At 31.2% G+C, this 22,606-nt stretch overlaps 1 protein-coding gene across 1 annotated transcript; it reads left to right on the plus strand.

Annotated features, from left to right (window-relative positions):
- The first annotated feature begins 9,350 nt into the window (after positions 1-9,350).
- LOC125813172 (loganic acid O-methyltransferase-like) lies at positions 9,351-11,309 on the plus strand. The gene is made up of 3 exons (XM_049492655.1): positions 9,351-9,486; positions 9,603-10,247; positions 10,938-11,309. Exons 1-3 carry the CDS (start codon positions 9,418-9,420, stop codon positions 11,274-11,276), a joined length of 1,053 nt encoding a protein of 350 aa, XP_049348612.1. The 5' UTR covers positions 9,351-9,417; the 3' UTR covers positions 11,277-11,309.
- The last annotated feature ends 11,297 nt before the right edge of the window (positions 11,310-22,606 follow it).

A 22,606-nucleotide genomic window follows, 5' to 3' on the forward strand; every position in this document is an offset into this window, starting at 1 on the left:
GCTTGGGGCGTGGCGCCTCACAGAGCGCCTGACTTCAGAGTCTGAAGTTTGGATTCTAGGGCGACGTGCCAGTGAGAGCGCCATAACTTCAGCTCTGAAGTTTGTGCTCTGGCGCCCCGCGCATCTTAGAGCCCCAGGTACGCAAGTTCTTCTCATTTCTTTCCCAACTTTCCGTACTAGTTCCTTAGCAATGACCTATGTTTTCTAGTTGATTCCAACACTCTTAGGTACATCTAAACACCGTGAAATCATTCATAAACATGAGATCATGGACCTTGAATCCATAATTCAATTCAAGAAAAGTTAAGAGTCAAGTCTAGAAGTTAAGAAGCAAGTCAAAGAGAAGTTTATAAAGTTTTCAAAAGTCTTTCACAAACGTTTTAACTTTGTTGTAAGACTTAAAGTTCAAGTTGAGTAAAGAGTAAAGAGTAAAGAGTAACAATTGAAGTTCATTTCTTCAAAGAAGTATATGGGGACTATGTATTCCCAAAGAGTTTTAAAATGTTTTCACATTTGAGCAAGAAAGGGAACATCGATTCCAAGAGAGCTTTTAAGCTAAGTTTTGAGTAATTATCTCAAACCAAAGAAAGAAGTTTGTTTTAAAAACATATGAGCTAAGTATATTTTGGGAGTAGTATTGAGCACCGATATGGGGATGCGAGTTCATATTAACTCAAGTCTCCATAAACCATGTAGTCAACATGGGTAGTAAAGGATCATACTTTTTAGATGACTCCTTAAGTTGCTTTTTAGCATAGACTAGTGGATCCACTTAGTTAAGCATTCTCTATGACGACAAAGTATAGGACAGTTCTGGCAGCATGAGCAAGACGTTGTATCACCACTTAGGCTCATAGTCATGGTTGTCGGTTAGAGAAACTCCCACAGAGACTATATTACTTTAATAAATGAGTAAAGTTGAGTTTGTTATTGCATTTTCTTTTGCAAACTAAGTTGTTTTCTACTATTTTAAAGGCTTTCTATATATTGCATGTGTTTTATTACTTTATATTGAGTTAAGTTATTCAGGAGTTGAGTAAAGCCAAGATAAGTGTTTCTTTCAGATTCTTTTCAAGATTAAGTTATGTTTAGCATTCCAACTTGCATACTCGTACATTTAATGTACTGATGCCAGTTGGCCTACATCTTATTATGATGCAGACGTAGGTAACCAGGATCATCACCCAGCGCCTTGTTGATCCAGTTAAGCACTCAAAGTCAGTTGGTGAGCCTCCTTGCATTCTGGAGGACTCCTTTTGTTTCGCTTTCAGTATTTCATTGTTAGAATGATCGGGTCTTGTCTCGACATTCCTCTTTGTTTAAGAGGCTTCATAGACAGTTAGTAGTTCAGTTGTCTTTACATTATCATTTCATATGTTAAGACTTGAGTTGCCATTTTGGCCAAGTTGAATGTTGACTTTTAAACATTCTAAGTTATTTTATTTAACAATTGAGTAAGTGCATTTGATCATTGTAATAATGCTTAGAGTCTTCCGCTGAGTAAGTAATCCAGGCCAAGGGTTCGCTTGGGGCCAACAATGGTTCTCAAGTGTCAGCCACGTCCGGGGTGTAGGCTCGGGGCATGACAGTATTAGTGACTTGTACACGTGACAACCTGATTTTAGGGGTTTTAATAGAAGAATAAGTTTTGACGCTTTATCTTGTTCTTGATTTTACTGTTTTCCGCATTTCTTTCTTTTCGTTTGGACTGAGGCTGACTTGTCTTGATGGGAATAGACAAGTGTCATCACATCTATTTTTGGATCGTGACAAATATTGATTTTTAGGCTAATATTAATTGCTGGTGCAATGTATAAATATTGTATATGCATAGTTATATATACACAATTTTACAGTATTTATACAATATTGACACATTACATAACTCTTTATACAATATCAATAGATTAAATATATACAAGCCTAGTTTGTTAAAAAGATCTTTCTATCGCCAATACAGTTACCTAAGAAATCCTAGATTATTTTTCTTATTAATTCTTCCACCTAATGGATAACATCACCAATGGTAAAATGAAACGTGTTCTTTTGAGATTTCTTCTTCTTTGGCTTTTCCTTGTCAAACAAGTCCTCATTTGATAACGTGTGGAGTTGAACAATGCAAAAAATTCACATATATAAGAACATGCATGCATGTGTGGAAAAACATTGAGCAAGAAAAATTCAAAGAAAAAAAAGATTAGTAAGCATATTATTAATTGGCATTAGCCAAAATGACAACATCTTTTCCCATGAATGATGGTGATGGTCTTTATAGCTACTCCAAAAACTCCCATTTGTAGGTATATTGATCTCTAGTACTTACTATACATAAGTTTAAAAAAAAAAAATTAAAGATTTAAGGTGTTTGTATATATATGAAAATATATACTCCTATATTTTAGTTTAACATATTATAGCAGGTTATCTAATTTCTTAGTTATTAATCTAACTTATACCAAGCACATTTTCTTGTACAATTATTTTTTTTTGGTGAGTGTAAATGTTAAATTCTAAATTAGGAATTCATCAAGCATTATGTTGTATAATGCCAATTTTATGCCTGTGCCAAGGTCCACAAGGGGGCTGGGTGGCCTAGGTCGGAGTCACCATCGAACATGAAGCTTGCTTATGGATTTATATAGTTGAGAAATAAAGTTGTGTCCTTGATATTTGTTATATCTTTTAGCATGATGGTAAGCGCTAGATCCCAATAAGTGGTATTAGATTCAAGATCATGATTCAATTTCCAAGAACAACATGATGCATGAGGTAGGTGTTGGGAGGAGGATTGTCGGATAACACCAGCATTCTGCCTATGGCAAAGCCCACGAGTGGGCTAGGGTGGCCCCGATTGCAGTCTTGATAGAACATGATGCAAACTTATCCATTATAACAGTAAAACATAATTATATATCATACCAAATTGATTGTATTTTACCTACTATAATAGTAAAATAAATAACTTTATCTGTTATAACACAAACATCAATAAATGTTTTTGTCCTCATACTATAGTAACTGAACTTTTACATCAACATGACTTTACTGCTATAATTGCATTGCATGCAGAAAGAAATAATAGATGGTGCAAAGGAGATGGTGAGAGATGCAATTATTCGAAAGCTTGACATCAAGACCATATTATCTTCTTCAAACACATTACGTATTATAGAGTTAGGATGTTATGTTGGACCAAACAATTTTAGCTCAATGCAACATGTTGTAGAAGCTCTAAAGGACAAGTACTTATACCAAGACCAAGTCATAAAATCCACCAATAATATTCCTGAATTCCAAATATTCTTCAATGATCATGTCACCAATGATTTCAATACCCTCTGATAGAATATAGGTGTCCACTAAGAGTCAATGGACCAGGTCCTTTGACACAGTAAGAACAGAATGTAAGCACAGGTAGTAGTCAGCATCCACTATACATCAATGGATCAGGTCCCTAGACTCAGCAAGAACAGTAGCTGAAATAAGTGCAGAAAGTAAATAGTTGAAGGTAAAATCTACACAAGGATTTTACGTGGAAACCTCTTTGCTCAATGGAGTAAAACCACGACCTGTCTCACAGGATTTTCAACTGTTTCACTAATCTTCTTTAAGCAAAAGTGAACCACAGTTACAGCCAACGTGAGAAAAAGGTATTAATCTCACAACCAAGTAATTACTCTATTACTTGAAGAGCATAAGCAAATACCACACTGCCTACTAAGCTATCACCACTAGACAACTTAGATTTCAACTAAGCAACACACAGGTTGCCCACTAAACCACCACCCTCTGGACGATTTTGACTTTGACTAAGAAACAACAATGTTGCCCACTAAACCACCTAACTCTTAGATGATTTAGACTTCAACTAAGCAAATACAACACTGCCCACTAAACCATCCCATCTAGATGACTTAGACTTTTAGATGAACTGAACAACAATCTAATTCCTTTATAGATTAGGAATAGATTTACAATGTAAGCATGGAAGATATAATCCTAAGACAACTAGATAGCTTGCAGCTCTATCAGGTCCTTGTTGCTCTTAAGGATAATACTTCTTGAAGATGGCCTTTGCTTTTGAGATTTTTGGATTTTCTTATATCCAAAACTTTGTTTGCCAAAACTTGAGTTTGTGTATTTTGGAAAGAGATGATATAAATCAACACAAACTCGTTGAGACAATTCTATTGGCTGAGAGCCTGCTGGTGTGAAAAGTTGTGCACCTACCAGCAACTTTTTCTGACGGACTGTCTTGTCACCTTTTCATATCGCAGTCTTGCAGGGACCAGGTCCCTTGCACACTTCTTTGAGTTCTTGAAAAAGTCTGGCTGACTTCCTTATTTGGATGAATGAATTTAATATAGTGTTTGTCACGTAGAATATATCAACCATAAAGAGTTATTACCCGTTGGACAAACACCCTCGTCCATTCTGATTGGTGTAGTACGTTGATGCCTCACCAACCTCTGACACGATAGCTTTACAGTTGTACCCCATTATAGATCTGGTCGATAGAACTCTGCCTGGGACCAGGTCCCTGTATTTGTGAGGATCATCAAAACACCTAGAATATAACATTTTCCCATATTTGATGAAGACACAAATATTCCTTATGCTGAGTTTATTCATTCAATTCCCATTTTATCAGTCCCAATACCAGAGGACCTTTTCCTGGATCTGGTCCCTGGTTAGATTCTGCATTTGTGAGGATCATCAAAACACCTAGAATATAGCACCCTCTTTCGATCGATCCTATTATGTATTTGGAGCTCCAGGATCTTTTCATGGTAGATTATTTCTGTCGCGATCAATACATTTTGCACATTCTTCTTGTGCTATACATTGGTTATCTAAGATTCCAAAAGAATTATTAGATGAAAAATCTCCAGCATGGAATAAGGGATTGATTCACTATGTAGGTGCATCAAATATTGAAGTAGTGAATGCTTATGTTGCTCAATTTGAAAAGGACATGGAAATGTTCTTCAATGCAAGAGCTGGGGAAATTGTTCCTGGAGGAATGATGGTGTTTGTTTCACCATTTTTATGTTATATACGTCTCATGGGATTTTTCGGTTCTAGTCTTATGGATTTGGTGAATGAGGTAATTATCCCTATTTCATTTTATATGTCAATGTTTTGAACAAGTTATAAGCGTATTTTAGTATGTCATATACTTTTTCTCCATTTCAATTTCTGAACCTATGATAAAGCACAAATCTTTCAAAACAAAAAATAATGAAGACTTTTAGAACTTATGATATTAAATATGACAAAATATTTGTATGGCAACAAAATTAATTATTAGTACTTGTATGGAAATAAAAACTTCTCATTAAGGATAAATATAAAGTTTAAATTATATCACTTTCAAATTTAGAATTTTTTTCAAAAAATTCACATAAATTGAAACAGACAGAACATAAATTTGTAATTGAGGTTTCTTTCCTTTATTCCACAGGGAAAACTAGATGAATCTCTAGTTGATTCATTCAATTTGCCAATGTATTTTCCTTCTCCTCAAGACATGACTAAAGTGGTGGAGAAAAATGGTTGTTTTAGCATTGAGATGATGGGGTTGAGATAGACCAAATCAAAGCTTGTAGATGAAGTTGATGCAAAGACTCTAATGATAAACCTAATAACTTCTTTAGAAGGATTTTTAATCAATCATTTTGGAAGTAAAATAGCAGAAGAAGCTTGTGCAAGAACAATTCTCAAAAGTGAATAAATTTCAGCATGGATGAAAGTTAAATACGAGAAATCAAGCATATTATTTGCCGCTCTGAAGCGTAAATAAATTTCTATGAAGAAATCTATATATTATATAATTTAGGTCTATGAATATGTGAGACATCTCATAGGCCAAGTATTGTGTTTTTCCTAATGTTTTGGGATTATTCCTCATTTGTTTCACTTTATGTTCTCTACAAAGAAAATTATATAGTTTCTTTGTTAGTGTTTTTTTAATTGGCCTCCCTTTAATTTCTTGCTCTTTTTCTTTCCATCTCCACTACTAATATATAAGGGAATAAGCACACACGTTTCGGTCGACGTGTGTGCTTTCTGGAAATATCCATTAAATTCGAGGATAATTTAGTCATATTAGGTTTATTGTGGTTGCTTGCAAATTAGGACTCTCAAAATATCACATGTGCCACATATATTATTTAAAAAATATGTTTAAAATATTATAAAAATAATTAACAACAATAAAATTAAAACAAATTATAAAATAATATATATTGAGCCCGGATTTTGTATCTAGTATATATATATATATATATATATATATATATATATATATATATATATATAAAAGATACAAAAACAAAAATGGATTTGGGTGGAACCTGAATAAAAGAGAATTTGATTTTTTTTCATTTTATTTTTATTTTACCAAAGTCATTTTTATTTTAAATAATATTTATTACCTAAACATGATCCAAGAATTTTGAATAGTAAAGGGAAAAAATTAAAAGAACAACAATAGAGATGCTCATTTTGGGGGCTCAAACCCATTACCACAAGTATAAGAAATACAAATTAAATATTTTATTTTATGGTAAAAATAATCAATTTTGTTCCATTATTATTCAAAATTGAGTTGTTTTACACTTATAAAAATGGAAAATTAATTTGGATGCCTGTGCAGCCAAAAACATCACCTTAAATTACTCGTCTTAAAGAACTATACATGACATTTTATGAAAAATCGTCTATATTTGGTTCAAAGCAGACGATATCACACCATGCTAATAATATCTTTGAGTCTATCAACCCAACGAAAAAACAAAGTAAGACTGATAGCCAGCTAATTTATTGATTATATCAGTATATGGAATTGTGTGGATAATTATAACTTTGAATTATTGGAGATATATTTATTTTTTTCTTATATTACAATTTATTTGCATTTATTCTTATTTCAATTATTACATGACTTGACTTAATCTATCATGAATTTGAATTTTGAAAGGTCCCTACTATTATTGGATATATATTTCCTAATTTTAGACAATTAGATGTGTCATGCATATTGTGTGGAGCATTTCCATTTACCTAGTGGATCAGATTTATATCAATTCTTATCGACTTATTTGGTTCACATACTAGTTATCATACATACTATTTATAATGCATGCTTATTTTTGTACGACGAATAATAATGAATGAATAAATGTGTGGATTATAACTTTTGGTTATTGGACTATGGGAGATATTTGCTTTCTTCTTATATTGACCTTATCCTAATTTCAACTGTTACATGACTTTGAAGTTTGAAGAGTCCATACACAATAACAATAATAATATACTTAATAAAATTTTATAAGTGAAATTTGAAAAAAGTAGAATATACATAGACTTTATCATTATTTCATAGAAATAGAGATGTTATTTTCGAAAGACTCTAAACTCAATGCAGCAAATCCAGTTACAAAAGAGACGGAAATAATGATGAAATTACAACAAGTAACACAAAATAGTGCGATAATTAAAATATCAAAATAAGAACTATAATAATACTAATATAATGCTAATGGCAAACATCAACCACCCAAATTAAGATAACACTGCATTCCTACTATTCTTCTAGTGACAGTGACAGTGACAGATTCAGGATCTGAAGATAGTGGATGGTTCACTTTTTTAACATAAAATTGTTACGATCGTTAAAAAAGTTAATGAGAAAGCTATATTTATATTACTATCAGAAAACAAGATCTCGGTGTGAATTTGGATTTAGTCGGGCTCCAATATGAAAATTTGTGATTCCTTGGAGAAAAGATGGAACATGTAATTCAAAAAATTAAAGTATGTACTCAACATTTTTTCCATATATTATAATTAAAATAAATAACAATAATTATTTCTAATTCTAAACTTGTAGTTCCACATATTGTTTTAGAAATTGTTAAAGAGGAACTGGAAGCCTAAAATTAGGGAAAGAAAATAGAAGCCTATGATTAGAGGGCAATAATAGAAGCTTGTAAGTAAGGGAAGAAAATCGTAAAATAGACACCTACAATAAGGGAACGAAAATCTTAAAATAGAAACCTACCAACAAGGGTTGTGGTGGAGTGGTAAGTACTCCTTCATTCTTAACCAGAGGTCTCGGGTTCAAGTTTCCAATGTGGGACTTTTCGGTGTGAATCTGAATTTAGTCAGGCTCCAATATGGTTACCGAACACAAGGTGAGAAAAAAATAAGATAGCTTCAGTACCCACTTATTAACCAACGAGCCACATGCAACAATTATTTATTGGGTTCTTACTAATTAATTATATAGGTTTCGTAGTATTATTTATATACCTATATACCTTTCACATCGAGTTCAATGAATGCTCAAACACTCACAAAGCTCTATGTGAATCCGCCCCTGCCTTCTACCCTAATACGTGATTAAATGTGATGTGTGGGTAGAGCTGGTCTCTTTTGGCTTCGTTCCCTTCAATTTTCCTCGTGCCAATTTACATAAAAACATCTAATAAGATCAAAACACTCCAATAACAATGTAAACCACACAAATATGATCGAGATATAAGGTGATAATGTTGGGTTATGAAGGTGAATTGGGGCATCATGCGGAAGTTTATAATTTGCAAATCATATGGTTGACAAATCAGACGACAAATAAAAACATACTAACGATATATTATTAATATGGTTTGGTCAAACGACCTACATATTATAAAACTAATATAATATTGAAAAAAAAACATAAATATGTTTAGGAGAAAATCTCCCCATAAACAAGACTCTTAACTAACTACATTGTGGATTCTATTGTGTTTTTGATATGAGAAGAGGGGTCTTCAATTTATAAAGTTCCAAACTTTTCTTCCAAGGAAAGAATAACTCAAACATGGAAGAATATTATATTTTCCTTTCAGGAAAAGTAAAAACATTTATGGTAATGTTTTGTCTTTTCTTTTAGAAAAAAATAAACTTCAAATAAGGTAAGAAAATCAGGACAAAACCCTAACAGATAATGTACTAGAAATATTAACTATTAGTCTAATATTAATTACTGTTGTAATGTATAAATATTGTATATACGTAGTTATATATATACACAACTTTATACTATTTATGCAATGTTGATACATTACAGAACCATTTATACAATATCGATACATTACATATACACACAATCATTTTATCACCTAGATTATTTTTCTTAATCCTTCCAATTAAACCTTTTGTTGATGTCATGGATGACATCAAATATTGTAAAATCAAACGTGTTCTTTTGAGATTTCTTCTTCTTTGGCTTTTCCTTGCCAAACAGATCCTTATTTGAACAATGCAAAAAATTCACATATATAAGAACCTGTGTGGAGAAAACATTGAGCAAGAAAAACTCAAAGAAAAATAGACTGTTAAGCATATTATTAATTAGCATTAGCCAAAATGACAACATCTTTTCCCATGAATGCTGGTGATGGTCCTTATAGCTTCTCCAAAAACTCACAATTGGCGGTACATATTAATATTATATACAATTTTGAATTTGAATTAGTTATATATATACTCCTTTCGTTTCAAACTATGTTGTTAGATTACACTGATTATATCGTTGTTATAATTGCATGCAGAGAGAAGTGTTAGAGGGCTCAAAGGAGATGGTGAGAGATGCAATTATAGGAAAGTTTGACATCAAAACCATGTTATCTTCTTCAAACACATTATGTATTGCGGAGTTGGGATGTTCTGTTGGACCAAACACTTTAATTGCAATGCAACATGTTGTTGAAGCTCTAAAGGACAAGTACTTGTCCCAAGTCATGACAAATTCCACTAATAACAATCTTGAAATCCAAATATTTTTCAATGATCATGTCACCAATGATTTCAACACCCTCTTTCGATCACTCCCAATTGATCGATCCTACTATGCATTCGGAGTTCCAGGATCTTTTCATGATAGATTATTTCCATCGCGATCCATACATTTTGCACATTCGTCTTGTTCTATACATTGGTTATCTAAGATTCCAAAAAAAATATTAGATGAGAAATCCCCATCATGGAATAAAGGTTTGATTCATTATATAGGTGCTTCAAATATTGAAGTAGTGAATGCTTATTTTGCTCAATTTGAAAAGGACATGGAAATGTTCTTTAATGCAAGAGCTGAGGAAATTGTTCAGGGAGGAATGATGGTGCTTATTACACCATTTTCAAGTTATGTACGTCTCATGAAATTTTTTGGCTCTAGTCTTACGGATTTGGTGAATGAGGTAAGTAAATCATATTTTGAGTTTAAGTTATATATATCGTCACTTTTTTTAAAAAAAAATTACTCCATCGGCTAACCTAAAGGCAAGGGTGGACTTGCCATTATATTAAAGTTATGGGTTCGACATAACATTGGGTCAGATTCGATATTATATTTGTGATAAGAAATTCATTTAAAATGTATAAATAACATATTTTGCGTTTAGTTATTATCTTTTCATCTTACACAATAACTAGAATGCTAAGTCATGATATATTTTAGAAGATAAGTTTGTTGGGTAATTTTTTTTGCATGTTGTATAAACTTCATTCCTTTCAATTTATCTGAACTAATTTGACTAGACACAAAGCTTTAATAAAAAAGAAGATTTTTGAAATTTCTGATATTAAATAAGACATAACATTATGCTGCTATAAAATCTTCTCGTTAAGGATAAATAAAAAGTCTAAATTGAATTATGTTCAGATATTTTTTCAAACAGACTAAAAAGATCGAGAATATGTTCACATAAATAGAAAGTAATGAATCGAAACTAATGAATCGAATCATATATTAAGTATAACTTGTGTGTTTACAAGAGTGGACGCAGTGTATATATTTTTGGTTCAGACCTTGTATATGTGTTCAAATTTTCATTAAACATGTACAAATAAATGTTATTGAGATTTATTTATTTATTTATTTTCCACAGGGAAAGTTAGATGAGTCTTTAGTTGACTCATTTAATTTGCCAATGTATTTTCCATCTGTTGAAGACATGACTAAAGTGGTGGAGAAAAATGATTGTTTTAGCATTGAGAAAATAGAGTTAACATATCCTCAATCAAAGCTTGTGGATGAAGCTGATGCAAAAACTTTAATGATAAACCTGAGAGCTGTTTTAGAAGGACTTATAATCAATCATTTTGGAAGTGAAATAGCAAAAGAGGCTTGTGAAAGGACTATACTCAAAAGTGAAGAAATTTCAGCATGGATGAAAGCTAATTATGAAAAATCATGTCAATTATTTGTCGCTTTGAAGCGTAAATAATTTCTAAAGAAAAAACTATATAATTCAGGTTTGTGGAGAGATGATGTGACATGTCTCGTACGCCAAGTATTATGTTTTTCCTTATTTGTTTCACTTTATGTTATCTACAAAGAAAATTTTTTAAAAAAAAAGTCTCTTTATTAACTTTTACTCTATTGTGTTTTTCTTTCCTCATTTATTTTTTGCCTAAAATTTAATTAGAAAAATTAAAGATATATTTCACGGTCACAATAGATTTTATACTTTATCTCCTCCTTAAAAAATTAAAAACATATCTCTAGATATCATTAAAATGATTTGGAAACGACAAGTAGACCAGACAAGAAATGGCCTCCATTTGGGACCTAATGGAATATGAGAAGCGGATAAAAAGGCTTGTTTGATCGGAGAACAAGTTATTATGAGATTAACTATTGTAGAATTATTATCACATTGAAATAAAAATAACATCATAAATACGGAATAAATAATTCTGCGATTTTATTTCAATCAAATATGTGATAAACATATTTTAAAATTAATTATTCATCATTTTTCGTATTAAACAGATCCATAATTTATTCAAAAACTAGCCCCTGGCAAGGATAACATCAGCATAAGTAACACATGTGCATGTGTGTATATATTCTATATATAATAAGTCACAATGCCACTATGATTATAACTATCTTGTTAGCTTTCAACCAAAAGCTAACAAGATTTTTAGTTACATATTTATTATTTAGTTAAATAATAAATATGTCTTGTTAGCTTTCAACCAAAAGCTAACAAGATTTTTAGTTACTATTTATTATTTAGTTAAATCATAAATATGTTATTGTATGAGCTATTTATTACTCATTCTTTTTTAATTTGTTAAATTTTGATCTGACACATAGTTTACGAAAGTAAATTAGATTTTGAGAAAAAACATTAAGTGATACTTGAAGTTGTCCCAGATTTTCAAAAAGACACCTTAACTTTGCATGCGTCCTATTACCCCACAAAACATTCAAAATCACAATAAATACACATTTTTTACACAATATTTCCACTTTCGACAAAAATATCCTTCGAATGTGCAATTTCTTAAAAACAAAAAGTCGAACCCATTATTGATGTATTGAAGGATGCTTTGGTAATTTCCTATGATGAATTCGCTTTGTTTGTTTCTTTTAAATTTATTTTACTAAACAAAATAATTCTATAAAATATTATGAATCACGATAATTAATTACTTTAATATTTAAAAGATATAAAAATATATAAAAGATCTGATTGACTCTTCAAATTTTACCGGTGACACATAAATTGGGACAAATGAAATAATATATATTATTTGAAAATTTCTTAGAAAGTACTATAAATTACAGTAATTAACAGCAAGAAATATTTCACAGACAAAAAAATTGATTGAATCTCAAAAAAAATTTAGTACTACATAAATTGAGTAAGAAGAAATGGCCTCTATTATTTGAAAATGGCGTAAAAGTATTACAAATAACACAATAAGAATTAACCATTTAAAATTTTAAAAGACTTTAATGCTTTATACTTATTCTATTTCCACTTTGGACAAAAATATCCTCCCAATATGCATATTTTTTTAAACAAAAAGTGGGATCCATTATTGATGTATTCAAAGATGCTTTGGTAATTTTCCTATGATGAATTCGTTTTGTTTGTTGTTTAATTTTTTAAAAATAATTGTATAATCACAATAATTATTTACTTAAATATTCAAAAGATATAAAAATATGTAAAAGATATGATTAACTCTTCAAATTTTATCGGTGACACATAAATTGGACAAATGAAATAATATATATTATTTGAAAATTACTTAGAAAGTACAATAATTTACAGTAATTAACAATAGAATATTTTAAAGCGAAAAAAATTTGATTGAATCTCCAAATTTTATTAGTACCACATAAATTGAGAAAGAAGAAATAACATTTATTATTTTAAAATTGCGTAAAAGATATTACAAATCATACAACAATAATTACCAATTTAGAATATTAAAAAACAGAAAAAAAAATTACCATAGTTAACAATAATTAAAAATTTAAACTATTTTAAATTAATATTAAAGTTTGATTAACTCTTTAATTTTGTCTTTGTCATATAAATTGAACAAAAAATGACATATTGGGCCCGTGCTAGCACGGGCTCCGATGTCTAGTATATATATATATATATATATATATATATATTAGTAAAAATTAGGCAAATCACATATTATAAGAAGGAAATTACTTCCTATCCCTACTCTTTCATTAATTACCAAAAATCCCTTTTTTAGTGTCTTTCGGATACATAATATAGCAGCGCGGATACTTTAATTAATAAAGGGCGGATACTTAAATTATTAAGTTGTTGGCACGGATACTTTAATTAATAACGGACGGATACTTAAATTAACGGGCGGATGCATAATATAGCAGCGCGGATACTTTAATTAATAACGGGCGGATACTTAAACTAATAAAGTATCCGGTTAAGTTGAATTGGGGGAAAATAAGGGATTTTTGTATTTTAGTAAAAGAGTAGGGAAATATTGAGAATAGGTAAAGTAATGTTGTGTACTTAAGTAATTTGTCCTATATATTATGAAGATAATGATAGCTGGGTTTTGATAGGAAGGCCTATATCAAGCATTGGTGAATTTATAGCTAAAATATGAGATACGTGAATTCATGATTTTTAATAAAATTATAGATTACATATATAAAAAAAAAATAAAAAAATTGATGGTGCTATGTTATAAGAAGGCTAAATGATACAGTCAATTTAATGTACGTTGAATTATTTATCTTAAATACTAGGGGTCAATTCTCATTTAATATATTTTTTAATTATCTTTTAATGATGCATACATATTTTGAAAATGACTACTCATTGTACACTATTTTTTCCCCAGACGAGTCTTGTCCTTTCCTTTTGTTTTTAGTCGGTACGAAATTTATTGATTTGATTAATTTAAATTTATATGACGTAGAATTTATTTAAAGGATATTATAGTCTCACATTTGTGGGGTTAGCGTGTATTTAAATTCTTTATATAATCTTGAGTAATTCTCATTTTTTTAGCAAACTTTTAGGGTTGAAATAGATTTAAGAATTATTTATTTAATATGGTATTTTAATATAGGCCCGTCCCAGTTAATTATTTACTTAATGTTGAAAATGCACGTAGACTCTTTACATAATTTTGAACAATCTTCACATCTTGAATAAATTAACTTATGAGGTTAAATAAGACTCAAAGTTCACTTCTTTAATAATGGAGATAGAGACAAATTGTCACGATCCATACCGTCGTGATTGACACCCACACAAACTCTCCGGTGGGAGAACCATTACTACAACTCAAACAAACAAATTTTATGAAAACTAAGGCATTTAAAGATACGGAAGTAGGTTTAAATGACTATAAAAACGGAGTCCCCATAAACTCCAAGGTTTTGACAAACAACTAACCAAACTAATGCGGAAGAACAACCCCTAAAACCTGAAAGTCATTGTACCAAAACTCTACGAACGACAAGTCTAAGAACAAGGGGTACAACCCTGAAACTAAACAACACCTTAAACAAAAGTTGGAGTCCGAAAAGAGTGGACTTAAACAAGAAAGATTCATGGCAGACTAAAAGAACTGATTCACCCTTGAATCTGGCCACGCTCAATAGTCACCTAGTTGAGGTCTATCAATAGCCACCTGAAGATGTCATGTACTCAACAAAGAAAGAGCAAGTGCAGTATCAGTACACAACGACAGTGTATTGGTAGGATCACGCGGTTATCCCACTAAGTGCAACATACATAAGTCATTACAACAATATAATAACATGCATACACCGAATATACACAATATCAATATCATTTACGAACAACGAACAATTTCACATTTATCAAGATATACAGTTAAGTCAAATCAATGGTCCTCTCATGGAACCCACACCCAAACTGTTAGCATACCAAAACGTGGTACCGGATCCAATGTTTATGTCAAAACGTGGCAACTGATCCCATGTTTATGCCGAAACGGAAAAATCCCGCCCCAGCTGCCCTGACGGAAATAGAACCCTTGCTAACCATTTCTGGGGTTCCTCTCTTTTCTATATTTCCCCTAGATTTCCCGGGTATAACTAGGCATTTAAGAAAATCCCTTTAGCTAGGACAATTAATCGTTCTATATCCCCCCCCCCCTCCCGATCAACCCAACAAAGTACGCACTTTAGAATCCTTTTACATTGTTTCAACACTACCACACACATATCCCCATGATATACCAAGACCCTCACACAGTTATAAATTGGTCGCAACGCACGTCCAAATTTCTTGCTTACGAACCACATCGTAATTTATCTAGACCCTTGCACGTAATCTCATGATGACTTTCTTTTCACAACAAGTATCACGACACTTAAGCAGTTACAACTTGCAGATAAGTCCAAATTCTTTAATTAGTTCATTCCATAGACGACTGTTACTGATCATCTATGCCTTTTAAGGCCCCTAAGGCCAGATACAATTTGGAACCTTCTCAATTTCAATTAACTTGCTTATGTCTCTTCAGTCGAGACTATGACGTCTAGTTCACTTCGTTGAGATACCAATTTGACTCAACTTATACCACAAGCGACAATAGTAGATAGCGAGCCCCACAAAACTGCTAATTTCAATCATAGAATTGGTCGAACCAAATTCTTAACCGCCTCAATCTTTAACTAATGGTAACCAAAACTTAAATCAGTCTTAGAGAAATCTATGCACCTTGCAATTGGTCAAAAAGGTCATCTATCTGAGGTAATGGATACTTGTTCTGAATGGTGACCCTATTCAACTGTTGGTAGTCTATACACATCCTCTCTTGCTAGTGAAGGTGTTACCACTTTTGTTGCTCTAGTTCGGACCATAGAGTGAATGAGGAAAGATACAAATTCGTATCACCCAGATACTAATTGGATTCAAGTCATAGCACGAAGGAGTCGAAAGAAGTGAGTTTTTTTCTAAAGTCTTATAGCCTCTCGAAGAAAAGTACGGACGTCATCGTATCGTTTCGCAAGACTCTACTAGACTCGTTTTGGTATAATGAGATCAACGAACTTACGACTCTGATACCAACGACCGTAGTGATTGGCACCCACACAAACTCTCCGGTGGGTGAACCATTACTACAACCCAAACAAACAAATTTTATGAAAACTAAGGCATTTAAAGATACGAAAGCAGGTTTAAATGATTATAAAAATTGAGTCTCCATAAACTCCAAGGTTTTAACAAACAACTAACCAAACTAATGCGGAAGAACAACCCTTAGAACCTGAAAGTCATTGTACTAAAACTCTACTAACGACAAGTCTAAGAACAAAGGGTACAACCCCGAAACTAAACAACACCTTAAACAAAAGTCACATCCAAAAAGAGTGGACTTAAACAAGAAAGATCTATGGCAGCCTGAAAGAACTGGCTCATCTTTGAATTCGGTCACGCTCAATAGTCACCTAGCTGAGGTCTATCAATAGTCACTTGAAGATGTCATGTACTCAACAAAGAAAGAGCAAGTGCAGTATCAGTACACAACCACAGTGTACTGGTAGGATCACGCGGCTATCTTATTAAGTGCAATATACATAAGTCATTACAACAATATAATAACATGCATACACCGAATATACACAATGTCGATATCATTTACGAACAACGAATAATTTCACATTTATCAACATATATAGTTAAGTCAAATCAATGGTTCTCTCATGGAACTCACACCCAAAATGTTAGCATATCGAAACGTGGTACCCGATCCAAAGTTTATGTCGAAACGTGGCAATCGATCCAAGTTAGTGTGTCGAAACGCAACACCCGATCCATTCAACAAGTTACAATCACAATTACAAGTATATTGTCAAAATCATATCAAGTCATGATTCGTGGCATTCATCATTCATCTATCCTCATCCACAAGTAGTGTGATCAATAGTGCAACATTCGCATACATACACGTATTATAATGAAGCAAGAACAAACATATATCACACAATCATGAAATCACAACCATCACCTACCTCGAATCCAAGCTTGAATCCCCTAAGGCAGTTGAATCTTCCTTTCCAGATTCTTCTCGCTTGTTCGTGGTCTAAAAATATACAATTAACGCAAGGATCAACAATCAAAGGTCTAATTATCCGGATTATAACAAACCCAATAACCCTAGACCAAACCCAAGATCCTAATACTCAATTTAGGGTTTTTTCCACCATTAGTTTCAGATCAAAACCCTTCCCCCACAATAATTACCTACGAATTTACATTCTACAGATTGAAAAATGGATTCAGGGAGTGAAAACCTTACCTTTAGCTTAAAGAATGGTGGAAAACTGTCAAGAAAACCCCTGGGGTCATTCCTTAGCTCTCAAAGTCGAAAAGTGCAAAATAAAACATTTTTGGGATTTTATTTCCAACTTTAGTCGCATTTGTCCCGCTACAGCGGCAGCCATCCCGCTACGGCGGCATGCACCGAGACAGAATGCTGGAATTTGAATTCCAAGCCCCCATTTCACAACACACATTCAACCCTTGACATTCAAAAACCACCCGTTCACGCTAAGATCATTTTCGGGAGTTTAATTAGAAATGAATTGTATTTTATTATTGTTTTTTAATTATTATTTTTTTCAAAATCTTTTTTTTTCTATTTCCGTATCTAATCTCCCCCTCATTTGTTCATACCCTAAATAATAAACTCTAGTTTAGAAAATAGGTTACTTTCTCTCGAGTTTTCATTATTTTATTATCTCCGTTTTCTTTCCCTCTCTTATCCTACTTCCTCTTTTTATTTTTCTGGAGCGTTACTTCTTTCGATCCTTTCTATATTTATTTAATTTCATTGCTTTCTTGTTTCTCTAATTCTTGTTGTTAGTCAAAGATTGTGCTTTATTTTTAAATAATAAAAAAATTAATATTTTTTTCTACTTTAATATTCTCATTACCTATTTGAAATCTAACTTCTTTCATCTTTGCTCATCTTTTATAGCAATTATCTTCCCCTTAATTAATTGAATACTTAAATGGTAAAAAATGAGAAAAAAGAAAAATATGCTTATTGATTATAGAGTTGTAATATCACCTTGTCTATGTCCAACTATATATAAATATATATAGATATTAATTTTAAATTTCTAGCTATCATATATTTGGATAAACGAAAAAATTGTGGTGCTAATACAATTCAAGTTTTTTTTTTTATTTGTTAAACTATTGATAATAACTTATATTCAAATCACTCTTGTAACAAATAAATTTTTCATGCAACAAATTTTTCAAGAGAATAAGAGATGTCTCAATTCTTACAATTTAAATTTAAAATCCACATCTTATCCCTTATACTCAAAGGGTGAAGTTGATAATGAAGTAATTGCAACATAAACCATTTGCACAAAATAGGCAGAGAAAAATATAAACAGTCACAGTTGAAAGGGAGAAAATATTAAAAAATAGAAGAGCTAACACGAAACGACATTTGTAAAATGAAGATATATTTGCACTGAATAAGCGTGATATCCAATAGAACCATTGAGGTCTTTTAGGATATTTAGAATGTTGATACTCAAATGTTATCAACTTGTTACAGTATTAAATTTTTTTTCTTGCTTCTTTTCATAATGTTTTGTTCTTGCCTCTGTTCCCAGTAGCATGATCGTCAATCAATTCTACATAATCATCTCACAAAAGTAACAAATGAAGAGGTGAGTGACTCTCACATTTTTCGAATACAATACAATAACTTGTTATAAGGTCTTTTGAATATGTCATTATGTTTCAAATGAAGATAATAACTAAGCAATGCTTCTTCAACACCAAATACCCTCATTGCCATCTCAAGAAACTCTTCTCATTATATATACAGAATTGATTACAAAATCAATTGTATTTCATGAAATTCTACCATAAATATTTGTAAAAAGTAAAATATCATTCTTAAATAAAATTTTGACATACCATTCTCTTAGTAACAAATTATCTTCACTTGAAGTTCCATCCAAATGCTTCTGAGATTCCATGAACATGAAATTGGAGAAATTAATACATTTTATTATACACAAGACCTTTAAAACTGAAGAAATTGAAAAGCCAAAGGTTTGGCTATTAATTAGCATTATGTGTTAGTGCTACTACGTGGGATAAAGCGGTTAGTTGGGCTTTAATGCAAATTACTATTACGTGGGCTTCCTAGGCGTTATTGTTACGTGGGCTTTCTATTAGCATAAATGTTAGTCATTGCATTTTGTATAAATTTTAGGAATCACATAGTTTTAATATGAAATTACAATCTATTCCTATTTAGTTTGTAATAACATTAATCCCTGAAAAAGTAAAATAAACCGGATACATAATATGTAGCTCGGATACATTATAAAATAAATTGGATACATAATATGTAGCTCGGATACATTTAAAATTAGCTTGGATACATTATAAAATAATTTAGAATTAGGAGAGAAATAAGATATTTTAGAGGTTTTTAGAATAGAAGGGAATATTAGAAATAAGGAAAACATAAGACGTGTATTTCAGTAATTTTTGCATTTTTGTGACTTATTAAGTCACAAGTTCTTTTGTTTGTATTTTCTTAAGCTATTTAATTAATTAGTCAATATGGATTAAAAAATGAAATAAAAGTAGAAAAAAGATAAAAGGAATACTGGTCATAGAGAGGTGTCACATCACCTTCTCTATATTCAGTTTTATATATATAGAGAGAGAAAATGGTCAAATACATCCTCAACCTATAACCGGATTCTCAACTGCACACTTATATTATACAGGGGTCCCCCTTGAACTATTTTAAAGTGGTATAAATGCACCATTAAGTGTTGACATGGCACAGAGAGTGTGCTCACACTGTTGAAGGCATGTGAAAGTTGAAAAAACTGATAAAGAGATATTTTTAAAATATTTTGACTATTTTTTTACATATAATTTTTTACTTTTGTCTTTTATTTAATTTTCTCTCTCGTCACTCAAAAAAATCACCCCACCTTACATGTTCTTCATCACCTTACTAGTCCACTACTATAGCAGCCAATGTATTCACCCATCTTTTAATACTTTCTCATTATTTGTCACACTATTTACTCACAATTCTTAACTGTAAATCACCATCGAAATCACCAAATAAGCATTAAAACTATTACTCATATAGTGAATAAAATTAAATCGTCTTTAATCTCTTTACTCTAATAAAATTCACCAACCTTCAGATATTATCTCTAATCTCTATTATTTTTCGATGAAGAATTCAAACTACACCCAATAACGATTTTAGGAACTTGAGCAGCAACCACCAGTCGATTTTGCTCAACCCTGATAATCCAAATTATTTCCTCAAATTTAAAAGGCATAAATCCTTCACTATTTAAAGAAGGATTCAAAACGGCATAGTCGTACTCAAGTCCAAGACGATTAGCAAGAACTTCGAACTTAAAATTGGTGCCAAGATTGCAGAATTTGGATGGGAGAGGTGAAGGGGTTGATCTAAATGACTTGATAAAATTGTTGTTGTGATGGTGATGTTGTTGATAAATATTATTGATTTCTTTTACCCGAAAAAGAGATGATAAGTGTTGATATGGATCTTGGATTGAGATCTAATTTGTGGGTTATGGAAGACGATGGTAGGGGTAGGGTGTCTAGGGAGAAATGGGGTGGAGGGAATAAAGGTTTAGGGGAGTTTACAGTGAAAAGAAATAAAAACAGGTCTCTAACATCTGGAGAAGAGAAGAGTAAAGATGATGTTGTTGGCAATGAAGAAGAAGAACAACATTTACTTTTTTTTTTAAAAATAACGATATTTGACTGTTGTAGCGCGTGTGCACACCACATACAATGAATGTGGTTATCTAGTTTTAGGGTGGTATAAGGGGGTAATAGGACTCCTATAAAATATAAGTGTGTAGTTGAGAATTTGGTTATAGATTGAGGGGGGATTTGGCCATTTTCTATATATTACTATATAAAATAAGTGGGAATATCTACTACTTAGCACATGACAAGCGTTGGATGATATGTGCCTAGATAGTGTTGTACATTCTTCTTTTATGGTTGTACCTTTACAATTTATATTATTGGACAATTTAACACCATTAATTACCTACTTCTTTGTTAGCCGAAAAGTTTGACCTCATTTGGGACCATTTATTATTTATATGTTTTCAATTTTTAATATATGTTGTCTATCTAATTCTTTTTTTCAACCTTTTATTTTAAACTTCTTGAAATTTAATTACCTATTTATTACTCTCTCTCTATGCACTTTTAATTGTTATGATTTCCTTTTTAGAGTCAAACTATAAGAATTTTAACTAATATTTTACAATGTGTTTTTTCATCATATTTATAGGCAAAAAATTACAATCTATAGTACTTTTTGTATAGATTTTGCATATTTTAATTTTTGGTTCAAAATATCGAATTAATACAATCTAATTTAACTTTGAAAATTCGTCAAATGGACTTTGAAAAAGCGCAACATGACAAATACAAGTGGACGGAGAGAGTATATTTTAGCTACAAAATATATTAGAGGTACAACTTTTTTTAAAATTTAAATTTTTATTGCATTGACTCTTGAAATCTTATCATTGTCATATGAATTTGAACAAATTATATATTATTAAAAGTTACACGAAAGATGCTATAAATCACAATAATTAGCAATTAAAAATATTTTTAAATCATATAAGAAATTTGGTTGACTAATTGGAATAAAATAAGTAACATGTACTATTTAAAAATAACGTCAAAATTTCTAGAATTCACAATAAATTAACAACTGAAAATATTTATGATTATTCACGTGAATTGAAACATGAGTAACCTATATTATTCAAACCTAACGCAAAAATACTATAAATCACAACAATTTAATAACTTCAAAAATATTTTTAAGAAAACATATAAAAAATCGACTGATCTTCAAATTCCATTTATATCACATAAATTAAAACAAAAAAAATTAATATTTATTGGGCCCGTGCTGGCACGGGCACCAAATATCTCTCTCTCTCTCTCTCTCTCTCTCTCTCTCTCTCTATATATATATATATATATATATATATATATATATATATATGTCACAAATGCAAAAGTCCCAATCAAGGAAGCAACATATATCATTTACAAATGACTTAAAAAGAATTAAAAATTACAATAATTACCAATTTAAAATATTTAAAAGCTATATAATAAAATATGTTGACTCTCAGAATTCTATCAGGCTCACATATATTGGGACAGAAAAAATAACACATATCATTTTAAAATTACCAAAAAAGTATTAT

This window comes from Solanum verrucosum, unplaced genomic scaffold, assembly GCF_900185275.1.
Source record: "Solanum verrucosum unplaced genomic scaffold, falcon-dt-bn FXZP01000236.1, whole genome shotgun sequence".
In the NCBI taxonomy this organism is placed as follows: Eukaryota; Viridiplantae; Streptophyta; class Magnoliopsida; order Solanales; family Solanaceae; genus Solanum; species Solanum verrucosum.

Excerpts from the sequence above, each read along its gene's own strand:
- LOC125813172 (XM_049492655.1), top strand. The coding sequence starts at position 9,418 with ATGACAACATCTTTTCCCATGAATGCTGGTGATGGTCCTTATAGCTTC. Across the intron at positions 9,487-9,602 it reads CCAAAAACTCACAATTGGCG|AGAGAAGTGTTAGAGGGCTC; the intron begins GTACATATTAAT and ends AATTGCATGCAG. Across the intron at positions 10,248-10,937 it reads TTACGGATTTGGTGAATGAG|GGAAAGTTAGATGAGTCTTT; the intron begins GTAAGTAAATCA and ends TATTTTCCACAG.